We start from the raw sequence: 13,818 nt of genomic DNA on the forward strand, positions 1-13,818 counted from the left end.
TGCAAGGGAAATTAGTTCCCCCTCTGCAAACGCGCCAGGGGGCTGCATTGCAGAGAGGTGTAAAAAGGGGCATAGCCTCATTACACCTCTCTGCAATGCAGCCCCCTGGCGCATACTGGAGGTTCCAGGTGGGCTAGTTGGCCCCCAGGGACCCCCAGTATGCAAGGGGAATTAGTTCCCCCTCTGCAAACGCGCCCGGGGGCTGCGTTGCAGAGAGGTGTAAAAAAGGGTGTGGCCTCATTACACCTCTCTGCAATGCAGCCCTCTGGCGCATACTGGAGGTTTCAGGTGGGCTAGTATGCCCCCAAGGAACCCCAGTATGCAAGGGGAATTAGTTTCCCTTCTGGAAACGTGCCAGGGGGCTGCGTTGCAGAGAGGTGTAAAAAAGGGGCATAGCCTCATTACACCTGTCTGCAATGCAGCCCCCTGGCGCATACTGGAGGTTCCAGGTGGGCTAGTTGGCCCCCAGGGATCCCCAGTATGCAAGGGGAATTAGTTTCCCTTCTGCAAACACGCCAGGGGGCTGCGTTGCAGAGAGGTATAAAAAGGGGCATAGCCTCATTACAGCTCTCTGCAATGCAGCCCCCTGTCGCATACTGGAGGTTCCAGGTGGGCTAGTTGGCCCCCAGGGACCGCTAGTATGCAAGGGGAATTAGTTCCCCCTCTGCAAACGCGCCCGGGGGCTGCGCTGCAGAGAGGTATAAAAAAGGGTGTGGCCTCATTACACCTCTCTGCAATGCAGCCCCCTGGGGAATACTGGAGGTTCCTGGTGGGCTAGTTGGCCCCCAGTATGCAAGGGGAATTAGTTCCCCCTCTGCAAACGCGTCAGGGGGCTGCGTTGCAGAGAGGTGTAAAAGCATTTTTTTTACAATTTATATTAAAAATATGTAATGTAATTTAAAAAATAAAATATCTAAAAATAAATAAATTAAAATAATGTAGTAAATCAGTATAAAAAATATAACAATTAATACATTTAAAGATTATCATTTACAAAACCATTGAAATTCACTGAAAAAACCATAGGTTTCAGCCACGTTATAGTTAGGAATGACCATTTAAAAAACCTTTGAAATTCCCCCGTTATAGTTAGCTGTACTCACTATAACTCGCGCGCCCGCAATCCACTGCTGATGATGTCACATATTACATCATTTATGACATGGTCAGTGACATCACTGATGACATCACTGATGACATCTCAAATAACATCACTGATGACATCATCCTTGTGAAAGAGTGGCAGACCTCCTCTCAGCGTAATATAACCCTTGATACACACATTCAAAAATAGAAACTAAAATTTTCAAAAAAATGGAGATACCAATTCCAGTTAGAACAACTTATTCAGTAATTCCAAAATCTACATACACATCCAGTCATTCACTAACAGTTCTATATGGGCACTCATACATATACTCACTCATCATATGTACTCATACACCGATACATCTTATTACACACGGACACTCATCTATAGAGTTACTCACACACAAACTCAGAAGAATCCTGTGGCTGCTGCTCTGCCATTTTGATATGAAAAAAGCTTGAACAAAGCAGAGATCCTTCTCTCAGGAAACCAAAAGAGATAGTGAGGGAAGTGAGTGGGGTAAAGAATCTACTATAAACCAATCAAAAGTGTTGTTTTCATGTCACATGACTTTACATGCGCACAACGTGCGCGCACACATGCGTGCACGTTGCGCGACCGTCGCATATAAATGATGTTTTACCCGATTTTCGTAAAAGCTTTTAAAAACGTGAAAAGGAGGCAGGGAAGAGACTCCCAGACCCCCTAGGCCTTCTCATGGGGTCCCTGAAGGAACCTGAAGAGCAACAAAAACATTTTTTTTTTTTAAATCGCGAGGTGCGCGCATTTTGCTCGCACCCTCGAGGCAGAACTGAGTCAAAAACAATAGTGGAGAACGTGAAAAGGGGGAAGGGTAGAGACTCCCTGACCCCCTAGGCCTTCTCAGGGGGTCTCTGAAGGACCCCGAAGGGCAAAAAAAACATTTGTTTTTTTTAAAAAATCACGAGGTGAGCGCACGTTGCGCACACGTTGAATAAAAAAAATTTAATTGACAAATTTGACTGTATATATTTTGATTGAAGATGTAGACTATACTGTTTAACTTTATCCAAATCATAAAAACTAGCTGTGCCGTTGCATATTACAGGATACAGTCAATGTATTACAATATACAAAGGCAGTTTTTTGGAAAATAAATATATAAAAAATATAAAAATTGATACAGAAATTAACACTTTAAAAACCTTGGAAATTCACTGAAAAAACCATAGGTTTCACACACGTTATATTTAGGAATTAGCATTGAAAAAACCTTAGAAATTCACAGAAAAACCATAGGTTTCACACACATCATAATTAGGAATTAGCATTTAAAAAACCTTGCAAATTCACTGAAAAAAACATAGGTTTCAGGCCTGATATAGTTAGGAATTAGCATTTAAAAAACCTTATAAATTCACTGAAAAAACTGTAGATTTTAGGGGTGTTATAGTTAGCGGGACATTTCACTCATACAAAATCATTGAAATGCCTCTGATATAGTTAGTTGTACTAACTATATCTCGCGCACCCACAATCCACTGCTGATGATGTCACATATTACATCATTCATGACATGGTCAGTGACATCACTAATGACATCTCAAATGACATCACTGATGACATCATCCACGTGACGATACACCTCATCATACAGTGGAGTGGAGAAGCGTGGCTCAATGGTTAGAGCGGCAGACCCTGATGCAGAGAACTGGCCCGGGACCAGGATTCAATACCCGCCTTGGCGGCTCTTGGACTCAATTTCCCCGGACCTGATAATTCTCGCCTCGGTGCCTAGTCTAATCATGGGTCCCACTCTGTGACTCTGGGCAATAGCTTGCTTAATCTCCACAACGACCCCAGCAGCGCTTGGATGCCTGGCTTCACCTTGGGGGTGCCCAGGAGTGGACATTTCACAGGAAAGCCAGGATGGGTTCCACAGCAGTATGAATACAGTGCTACGAGACCTCTGGGTAGAAGTGCGCTATATAAATACAAACATATTTACATTTGCATTTACACACACACATACACTAGTATAACCTTTCGTCACTTACTGTAACATACAGAGTACCATATTTAAATCCATTGACACACCGATACAAGTTTCTAAAAAACCACTCAGTGATTCCTAGATCTATACACACATCTAATCACTTACCTACAGATTCACTCATACATGCAGTCAATGATCAATAGAACACTATCAAATATACTTATACACCTATATCGACATTACACACCAGCACACATCCTATTCACTTATAAAGTCATCCTATTCACGTATGCAAACAATGGATCATACTTACATTTACTTAGCTATACACTTATACAAACACCACTTTATCTATTCATATAGATAGTAAATTATACTTAGTGTGTTATAAAATCACTATTACAAGTATACAGTTATCTATACAGTCATGCATACAATCAGTGAGTCTTATGTATACTTATTTATAAACAACAACTGACACATACATTGCCTTTTATTTCTCTACTTTGTTGGACATGTACCATTAAGAGAGATATTTGCTCATTACCACACCCATAAAGATATTCACTCACCCAAACAACTGTTATAACATGTAGTCTTAACGTCATATACCTACTAAATCAACAATTCACACATCTTTGGGCAGTCACACACCTCCCACCGAACCACACACACATTCACTCTCCCATACAAATACTTAGTTAACTAATCAATAACTAATATAGACTTTCAAATAGCTAGTAACCAACTGGAGAAGTAGTTTTTACAACAACTGACAAAGTGATACAGATGTTCACACAGTTTAGTCACTATCCAATATATTTAGAGAGACACTTTAAATTAGTCAAGTAAACAGTCAATCACACTGCTACTAAATCCTCCATCCAGATATTTATATTTATATATCCACTCATTCTTCAATGCAAATTGCTATATATATAATACATATTTAAATAACAAAGCAAACCACATTCACTGGATGATGTCATCAGTGATGTCATTTGAGATGTCATCAGTGATGTCACTGACCATGTCATGAATGATGTAATATGAGACATCATCAGCAGTGGATTGTGGGCGCGCTAGATATAGTTAGTACAACTAACTATATCGGAGGCATTTCAATAAGTTTTGTATGAGTGAAATGTCCAGCTAACTATAACACCCCTAAAATCTACAGGTTTTTCAGTGAATTTCTAAGGTTTTTTAAATGCTAATTCCTAACTATATCAGGCCTGAAACCTATGGTTTTTTCAGTGAATATTTATATGTCCAAAATTTGTTGTAAAGGCTTGCATGGTAAAGGCATATGCATTTTAAAATCCTGCATGATATTGGTTATGCATGGTAACAGTGCCTGCGGTGTAACGGCTGCATTGTAATGGTTATGTGTGGTAACGGCTGCCTTGTACTGGCTGTTTCCCCATGGGGATATCTACTACTGAAAATGTTTCACTCAGCATGTTTTACATTGTTGTATTAATCGGATACATTATTTTATCTTGTAATAAAGCATATAGGATGATACTGACGGACATGTAATTTTGGACTGTGCATGATTTTGGACTGTGTCTGTAAATAATGAAGGCTGCTTGCAATAGAACACACAATTTAACATAGTATGTTTAACTAAACTATTCTTTGTATGACTTTTTTAAGTTTATCATGAAACAAATTGAATATTAGCAAAAGCATTCTATTAAAATGTGTGTTTATTAAGTGTTACTTTATTAATATGTATTTAGAATTTAATCATGATTCTACAGAAAGATAATTCACAATAATATTATCAATAATTATAAAACATGATGCAGAAAATTAAATATCTTATCCATGCACAACAAGAGCACACAGAGGAATTCCATGCCTGCAAAACCACAAGTGCATCGGAGTGTTACCAGGTCATAGATTCTAGAGGCAGCTATTTACAAAATGTATTGTGTGTACTGGATATTTGTTTTATATAATAGGCATAACCAACAAAAGACATGGAATAGTTGTAATTCAGCTCATTGTCCTGCAAGAACATTACACCTGTTGCATTCTGTCACATATCCCTCATTTTCTAATCTTAATGTCATGTATTTCAACTTCTTAGATGCAACGTCATAGCTGTTTCTTTGTTAATTATTTACATGTAATGGTTCCTTTTGTCTTTCCTGTCCATTTATTAATTTAATTACTTTATTTAATTAGCTATTTAATTAGTTTTATTTATTTTCTTGTATGTCCCTTAGTGGTATTACCGCTCTGCAGTTCTCAGTTTGATTGGCTAATGACAATGAGTAAAATGTATTGATAAGTGATAATGGGTCCAATAGTAGTAATCATACAGTTCACCTTTGTCACTTTCTTGTCGCTGTAGAGTTTACAATTATCGATCACTAATAAAAGGAAAAATAGTTATTAAAAAAACAGAGACGTAGAATACAGTTATAAAATTAATAATGTTTATAGTAATGAAAATGCACAGAACAGATAGTATCGTCAAAAAACAAATGAATAGATAGAATAATCAGGAAAACAATAAAGCATAGAAAGGTGCTGCCTGAGTACCTGTTGTATACAACCTGTAATATTTTCACAATTTTAAATTACATAATTGAAATGGGGTGGTAGGGCGCCTGTCCAGTTCAATTAATGTCTGTCTAATTTACTGCTCTTACTGTGTTTGCACTACTAACTGTTTCTAATTTTTCATCTCTGTGTTTGTACACATTAATGCTCACAGGCGTAGGAGTATATTTGCTTTCCTAACTCTACTACCTTCATGTCTTTGGACTGATTATCTTTTGGCTTTTTATATTAACCCTTGGTAAGTTATTTTTCTATTTTCCCAACTGTTTTTCAAATTCTTGTTTATTTTGTAACTGCTGACATTAGATTGTTTCTCAAAAGGCTTTTCTAAATGTTAACTCTTTAGAACAAATCCTTTTAAGTGCTGGCACATAATGAAAAAACTAGAATAATTTTCCACATGGAACTGCTTGCGCTACCACACTCCATTTAGCAAATACGGGCTTGGCTATATTAAGCTTGAATATTCATATTTCTTGCCACAAATTAGGCAGGTATTTTCTTGATTGATCAGGTAAGTTTGCAAGTTACTCACATAATGTCGAGATTTATGCAAGGACAAGGAGAGCAAGGAGACAGAGGTGACTTGAGAGCAAGGTATGGAGGGCCAGTCTGTGGCCACTGCATTTATTTATTTATTTTCGGAGTTTTATGTAGTGCGAACAGGACTCGTTCAGGTATCTGAGTGCTGTATAAATATCATTCGACTCATACATAATGGGAAAGGAGAAAAGGAAATGACAATCAGAGAGAAATAAGAATGGTGCGATATGTATCGTTTAGAATAGCACTTTCAAGATTGACTGGAGTCTACACAATGCTGGATACGCTGAGATGATTTGACACTCCTAGAGTAGCATCTGAAGCTTTTTTACTTCTTTTTTGAAGACAAGAGCTGAACTTCCAGACCACAAACAAGTAGAGTCCCCAGTGACTGATTCAGGAAACATCCAATCGAGGAGAGATTTTGGCACTTCTAGGCTGTTTAAGTGGCAGCAGGTGGAGGAGAAAGCCACCTTGCAACTGTCTTACCTGTGCACCTTGCACTTTGTTGTTTTCTCCTCTTTTCCCAGTTCAAGTTCGCTACAGTTCTGCGACGTTACTGTACCTGGTTCCAGATGAGCCGATTCCTGTTGTATCTAACATGAGACTCACAGGGCCATATTCTCAAGGAAGTGGAGGAGAGAGGCGTTAGCCTTCTTGGCTTAACGCCTCTCTCCGCCACTTCAGAAACGCGAGGCTGCACCCTTTTCTCAAGGATATGGTGCAGCCTCGTGTTTCCCCCTGCGATGGTGCTAAGTTTCACAACTTAGCGCCAACGCAGGCACCCTTGCATCAGAGTGCAAGGGTGTCTGCAAGCAGGGAGGTTTGTTTATGTACAGGAAGGTGTCCCTTCCTGCACATAAACAAACCTTAAATGCCAGTTTGTAACTTACATGTGTGATGCTTCATGCAGAACACATGTAAGTTACAAAACTGCATTTTAAAAAAAGGTTTGTTTATGTACAGGAAGGGACACCTTCCTGTACATAAACAAACCATGGCATTTTGCTTTTTCCATGTGTGCTGCACAAGGCAGCACACATGAAAAAAGCAAAATCGAGGAGAAATAAAGCATTTCTCCTCATTTCGCCACCTTAAGACCAGATTTTTCCTGGTCTTATGTTTGGCGCTACCTCCTATTAACGCTACCATTTTGAACAGGAGGTAGCGTCAAACTCAATTGGTGTTGCTGTGGAATGCCCACCGCAACGCCCCTTTCACGCTAAAAACAGCGAGAACAGGGCCCTATTCACAAGGCAGCATTAAGCATCGGTAAGCCACTTAACGTGGCTTAACGCTGCCTTCTGAATAGGGCTAAGCCCCTATCTCCACAACAATGTCACTAAAAGTGGCGTTGTGGTGGCGATAGGGGCTTGAGAATATGCCCCACAATGTTCTACAAAAAAGTGAGAGGGCAGTTGAAAAGATTTACAGCTAACATGCATACTCATTATATAGTAGTGTCCTTCCCTGTTTCTCATGCAACTTATGTTACTGACATTTTAATAACATGGGAAGATCTAATAGCATAACAAGTTTAAAAAGAAATCTCTAATTCTGGTGGCTACTAGTTCTAAACAGTAATTTTCAGATCTGTTCTGAATTAAACAAATCAGAGATTAAGAGATGGAAATATCAGTACTTTGTGGTTCTATGGTAAAAAAAAAAACGATCTATCGCTATTGAATTCATTGTCAGATCTTCCAGTTACCCATCTAACCAACAATCAATCATCTTACGAAGATTTGTTGGTAAAACTACCAGCATTCCAGTAGGCAACCCATATCTTGCACACATCTTTTTGAGTGGTCACCTAACAAAGGGGACCATATATAAGATGTGAACAACTCACAAGTGCAATATTGCAGCATTCAGACATAGATGCATCCATTTTAAACACATTTTTATGTAAAAGAGTGGATGAAAAGTCTATTGGATGAAAAATCTAGCTCTATACTCACCATGATAACATTTCCCACCAAGAATCTTTCATTAAAGATAAAATGTATCTTAGCAGCCGAAGCACAACATTTACTGTTCTTCCATCTCCTTTGTCCTGGTCCTTACAAAGAAAGTTTTGCCCCATTCAACATACAGGTTTTACCTCTACTGGGCACCTTTTCCAAAGAAATAGTCATAGCCCCTTGTTCTAGCGTCTCCCACATCTGAGAGCTCCACCAGTGAGACATCCTGTTCTTCACCCTAACTCACTCTAAATTCAAAGGGTCAAATTCCCATTATTTCCTTGAAACTCTGGCCATTCATTCTTTTAATCTGTCCATGACTCTTCCCCACTTATCTCTTTAATTGACCTGTTTTTTTTATACCTCTTCTCATTTTCCTCTTTACTTTGTATCTCTTTGTCTTTCATCAAGTCCCTCTATCTTCCACAACCTCTTGCTGCATTCACCTCTATCTAATTCCCCTCTTTTTCTATATTGCCTCTCTCTTGGAGTAGTGTACTTCTCTGCTTCTCTCTATGTATGAAAGATTGCCTGAATAAGTGAGACAGCTCACTTGTAGCTTTTTATTAGTTTTACTTGCTCTTAAACCTTTTTAATCTGAATACTGAATCGCTAATTGTTTGAATTTGATTTTAAGAACTGAATGTGCATCGAATTGCACTCGCAACTGCCTACCTGCACGCAGCACTTGGGAGAGGGAGGGTCATGACCGTGACCCAGGATCTGCTCTCCGAGCCCAGATCAAGACAGTAAGCTCTGCTACTCGAAAGAGAAACTTATAGAATTAGCAGATTGTCTTCCAAGCACCAAAACACAGTGCACAAAAGCCTCTCCAGGGAACACGATGGGTCCTTTTTCATGCCTCTACTGCAAATGGTACAGCCATTCATCCATAAATTGGCCGTAGAGTCCAGAGAACAGCCCCCATCTGAAATGTACGTATTCCAATGCTAGATCAGTGCTTAAGCACTTCCTTGAAATATGGGACGTACTAGCCGAAATAAAGCCCAACCTAGCTTTTATCACGTAGACCTGGCTAGTTGATAAAAACTCTCCGGACATCTCCATTGCCCTACCAATTGGCTACAAACTACTGAAACAGGACAGAATGGCTGGAAAGGAGGTGGTATAGCCTTGCTTTATTAACGATTGCTTTACTTGCCTCCCTGAAACAGTGGTTCAGCTGTGGAAGCACGAAATCCTAGCATTCCAAATATTAAACGGTGCCCACAATATAGTCGGGGTACAATTATCTACAACCCTCCGGGTTACAAACAGGATTTTAGCACTCAGCTCCTCACTCAGCTGTACCCCTCATGCCTAAAACACAAGAACTACATATTAATAGGAGACTTTAATGTTCACTTTGAAGATGTTAACAACTACACGGCTAAACACCTAGACAATGACATGCAGATTCTGCAATTAAAACAGTGGATTAGGGAACCCACACATATTGCCGGGCATTACCCTGGACCTCGTGTTTTCCAATTTAGAACTCACCAATATATTAGAAGTACGGTCTCTATCATGGACAGATCCATTCCTGATCTCCTTTACCCTTAGCCTACCGGTGACATTAATCCGCTCTCAAACATCATCAGCAGTGGCAAAAAGAGCCTGCAGGTTAGTAACCCCTGACACATTTGAGCACCATTTCTCCTTGAATTACCCAAATGCCCCTATGCCATCGTCTGTACAAATAGGAGCAGAAAACCTCCTAGCGGAAATCTCCAATACACTGGACCTATGTGCCCCTTAGACTAGGGAACATATTCCAAGGAAGAAACAAATCTTAAAAATGGTACTTGTTAGAAATGGGGGTCTCTAGTTGGCAATGGTTTGCACATTTGTCCAAATAGAGACCCTTGCTTCTAGCCCTTCACCTAAAATACTCCTACGTACCTTGCAGAAAACTTACCTTATCCTGTGGAGTAAGAGCCTCAAGAAGTGCCTTCTCCCTCCTCCTGAAACCTTGTATCCTTAACCCCTTCGACGCTCATCACGAGCCCAGCTCGTCATGGAGTTTCCATTGGTTTCAATGGAAATTACATGGCAGAACATCAGGTACCCTTAGCATCCAAGTGGTTAAGAAAAAGAGAGGTTGCCACCGAGCTTTATCTGGAGCCGCCCCTAAGATTTGAAACTCTCTCCCACTGGAAATTCGCAGAATCTCCTCATTGACGGCATTCAAAGTGGAAGCCAAAAGATTCCTAATGAACAAATTCATGCCCTAATAGGGTTAGTCGCAGAGGCCTGTTGACATTCCTCCTGCTTACTTTGTTCTTATTTTGTTACAGCTCCCCATGAACATTGTGTTTCACCCTTGTTACCCCCTACACTGGTTTTATTGTATTACCCTCCTATTTGTATTCTCTTTGTCTCCCTTACTCTTTCTGGAAATTGCCTCTGATATTTTTTGTCTTCCTCCCTTCATATAGTAAAGCGCTCTGTTGTCCCTAGGGATCTTGTTCGCGCTATAAAAAATGTTATAAATAATTAAAATAGGCCCCTGCTCACCCTCTTGGTAGCTTGGCACGAGCAGACAGGCTTAGTGTGAGGCAGTGTGTAAAGCATTTGTGAGCACATACAGTAATACAGTGAAAACACTACAAATGGACACCACACCAGTTTAGAAAAATATGTAATCTTTACTAGACTTAACACAAGACCAAATGACAAAAATCCACAGTTCAATATCGAGAATATGACTTTAAAATGGTAGAAATATCTTAGTTCAATGTAGATGGTAAATGTGACACTTTACTCACAAAGTACCTTAGATTCGTCACGCAAAACAAACAAAAGGGTCGCAAGGAAGGTGATGCATCGGTTCCTTGCTTTGGGGAAGGCAATGCGTTGGTTCCTTACTGCTTGCGGGGAACCCAGTGGACTCTTGAGCTACGACAGGCCCTGCGACACGCTTGTCCGGTGTTGCACCGGCAACCTTTGCGGCGGCGACACGCATCAAGGGCGGCATCTTATCGCATCGCAACCGGATCGTCGCATCGCATCGAGGCGCCATCTTGTTGCATCGCAACCGGAACGCATCACGAGAATCTACGCATCACCCCCTCTCCGGTAAGGACCAAGACGCATCCCCTACTCTGCGCAAGCATGGAGGCACGACGCATCGTCTACCCCAAAGCAAGGAACCAACGCATCTCCCTTCCTGCAAACCTTTTGTTTGTTTTGCATTACGCATCCAGGTACTTTTGTGAGAACTTTGTTGCATTCATCCTCAACTTGAATTAAGCAACTTCTACCATCTTTATGTCTATTTTAAGTACAGTATTGTGGATTTTTGTTGTTTGTGGTCTTGTGTTAAGTCTATATAAAAGATACTTATTTTTATAAAACCTGTGCGGTGTCCATCAGTAGTGTTTTCACTGTATTACTGTGTGTATTCACAAATACTTGACACACTACCTCTGAGATAAGCCTGTCTGCTCGTGCCAAGCTACCAAGGGGGTGAGCAGGGGTTATCCAGTAGTGTAATCCCCTTTTCCTGACAAGCGGTATTAATAGCACACTTAAACCCTATCCTCCTAAAACTGACTGATATTGGGAATAGGCTAGATTCACTTGAGGAGAAAATCAATGTACTCCCACCTCCACTAGCTCAGATGCATAAGTCAATAGAAAATGCGGTAGGGACGGTTGGGGAGGAAATACGGTTGAAACACAGTCACAGGATGGCTTAGACCAAAGGAAGGCCCACCCATATGATAGCCACCTAGCATTACAGATCCAGGATCCCATGTGAAGAGATGGACAGCCCACACAAAATAATTCTTCTGATATGAGAAGGGTAAACCTGGAGCAAGCTAAATCAGCCTCTAATCCTTTAAGTCGAGGCCCCACTATGGGTCGGCAGAGTGACAATCCGATCACAAGTGGCACTGATATTAATCTGCACCTCCCACCACAAGCTACACCTTACAACATCATCCTAGCTAACGTCCCGGTATTACCGTTAGGTCAGAAGGAACATTGGTCCTCATTGAGGAACAGGGCATTACATTTTTTAAATACAAAAACAGGATTGGCTAATAAATTGTTATTTACCGATTTTAAGATGGCCCGTAGGATTAGGTGGGTGGGGGCAACAACCAAAAATCTAGCAGGAGATTGTGTTGTGCTGACCTTTAGATCCCCAGGTCTAATTAAATCAATACTTGATATGACGGCAAATCAAAACCAAATTGGGTACAATCATACTATCTCGGTACTTCCGTTGGGCTTTTTTTATCCTCCACCCAAACTATTAAATCATATTTTGGAAAAAGTGAGATATACTTTGATTTACCAGCGCTCTAAGCATTTTGAGATACAACCCTGGTTCGATAGAACCTGATTTGCCCCACTGAGTGATTTGGCCGAAATAGATTGACTGCCAACCAATGGGGGTAGGTTGGAGGAAAACATCCGTGAGCCTCATAACACTGGTGTGGGTGCTGTGGTACTTAATGATAATTTTGGGCAACATCCTTTGAAGTCGAGTCAAGGGTTTGATAAGTGCCCTTTATTCCAGCTACATAATATGAGTGAGAGTCTGGGAGGTTTGGGCTTAATTACTGCCCCATCTGACCAGACCCCGAGTGGCCTTAATGGACAAACCATGCAAGCACCATATCTCCAAGGAAATTGTCATCAGCTACGCCTACTTTCCTGGAATGTAGCCAGGATTATCCCAAAAGCTAACAGATGAGGTCTGGGTTCGGTACATTAAAACATTTGATATTATTTGTACCCAGGAAACATGGAGTAGAAAGGACGTTAACATAGATGGATATTTGTCGCTAAATGTTTTAGCGGAACCATCATTGTCAGGGTGGGCAAGAGGGGATTGGTAACCTTGATCTCAGTGGGGTATGAGGCACTTGTATTCGGAAAGGTAATTGATTCACCCTGGGACCAACTGATCATGTGTTTTAATTTGTTAGATGTATGTCTATTATTAATCAATTGGTACTATAACATTTTTGATGAGCAAAGCACGGGGGTCATATATCACCTGCAAGAGGAAATCGATAAAATAGCACTAAAATTCACCCCTTTATGTATTATCTGGGTTGGGGATTTCAACTGTACACTATGGCAGCAAAGCAGTAACAAAGTGTGCGGGTTGATTGATCTTGATGATTCTCCGCTTGCCCATTTTAAACATACTCCTCAGGGGGATGCATTAAACTTAATAATTCTTGTTAACGACTTATCCCCGGCAAACAATTTAGTGGACAGCTCGGTGGCATACTTCCCGACATGTCAGGGCGGGGGCAGAACTAATACGATTGATTTTATGTGGATTACCAGGAGATATTCCGATCTTCGAGAAAATTTCCTGGTAGAACCGAACCCTTCCAGCGACCACAATCCTCTAACAGCCTCTCTAAAAATTAAGGCCCCAAAGGGGATGGCTGTGGACTGTCCTATAAAATATAACTGTAATTAAGGGGTAAGGTTGAAATGGAATACTGTGGATCATGTCAAATTTCAGGACAATATAATTAAGTCTAACATAACTGACTTGATGACCTGTTTAACCTACTTAGCTCCCCCGGAATCCATTATAGGGAGTTTCGAAATCATATGTGAAGATGTGGCAAAAAATCTGCTTAAATCAGTAAAAAAAAATGAATCGCCCTGAATATAAATGGGTTGACTTG

The 13,818-nt window shown here is 40.6% G+C and overlaps 1 protein-coding gene across 6 annotated transcripts in view; it reads left to right on the forward strand.

Annotated features, from left to right (window-relative positions):
* PTPRO (protein tyrosine phosphatase receptor type O) overlaps positions 1 to 13,818 on the forward strand; it is a 1,002,672-nt gene that overhangs the window by 775,861 nt on the left and 212,993 nt on the right. For 3 of the 6 annotated variants that reach the window (XM_078674014.1, XM_078674016.1, XM_078674015.1), the window contains exon 17: positions 5,797 to 5,880. The exons of the other annotated variants lie outside the window; for them this stretch is intronic. In XM_078674014.1, coding sequence (XP_078530140.1) covers positions 5,797 to 5,880 — 84 coding nt within the window. The remainder of the gene's footprint in view (positions 1 to 5,796; positions 5,881 to 13,818) is intronic. 6 annotated transcript variants of the gene reach the window in all.

The sequence above is a fragment of the Lissotriton helveticus genome, chromosome 1_1, assembly GCF_964261635.1.
Source record: "Lissotriton helveticus chromosome 1_1, aLisHel1.1, whole genome shotgun sequence".
Lineage (NCBI taxonomy): Eukaryota > Metazoa > Chordata > Amphibia > Caudata > Salamandridae > Lissotriton > Lissotriton helveticus.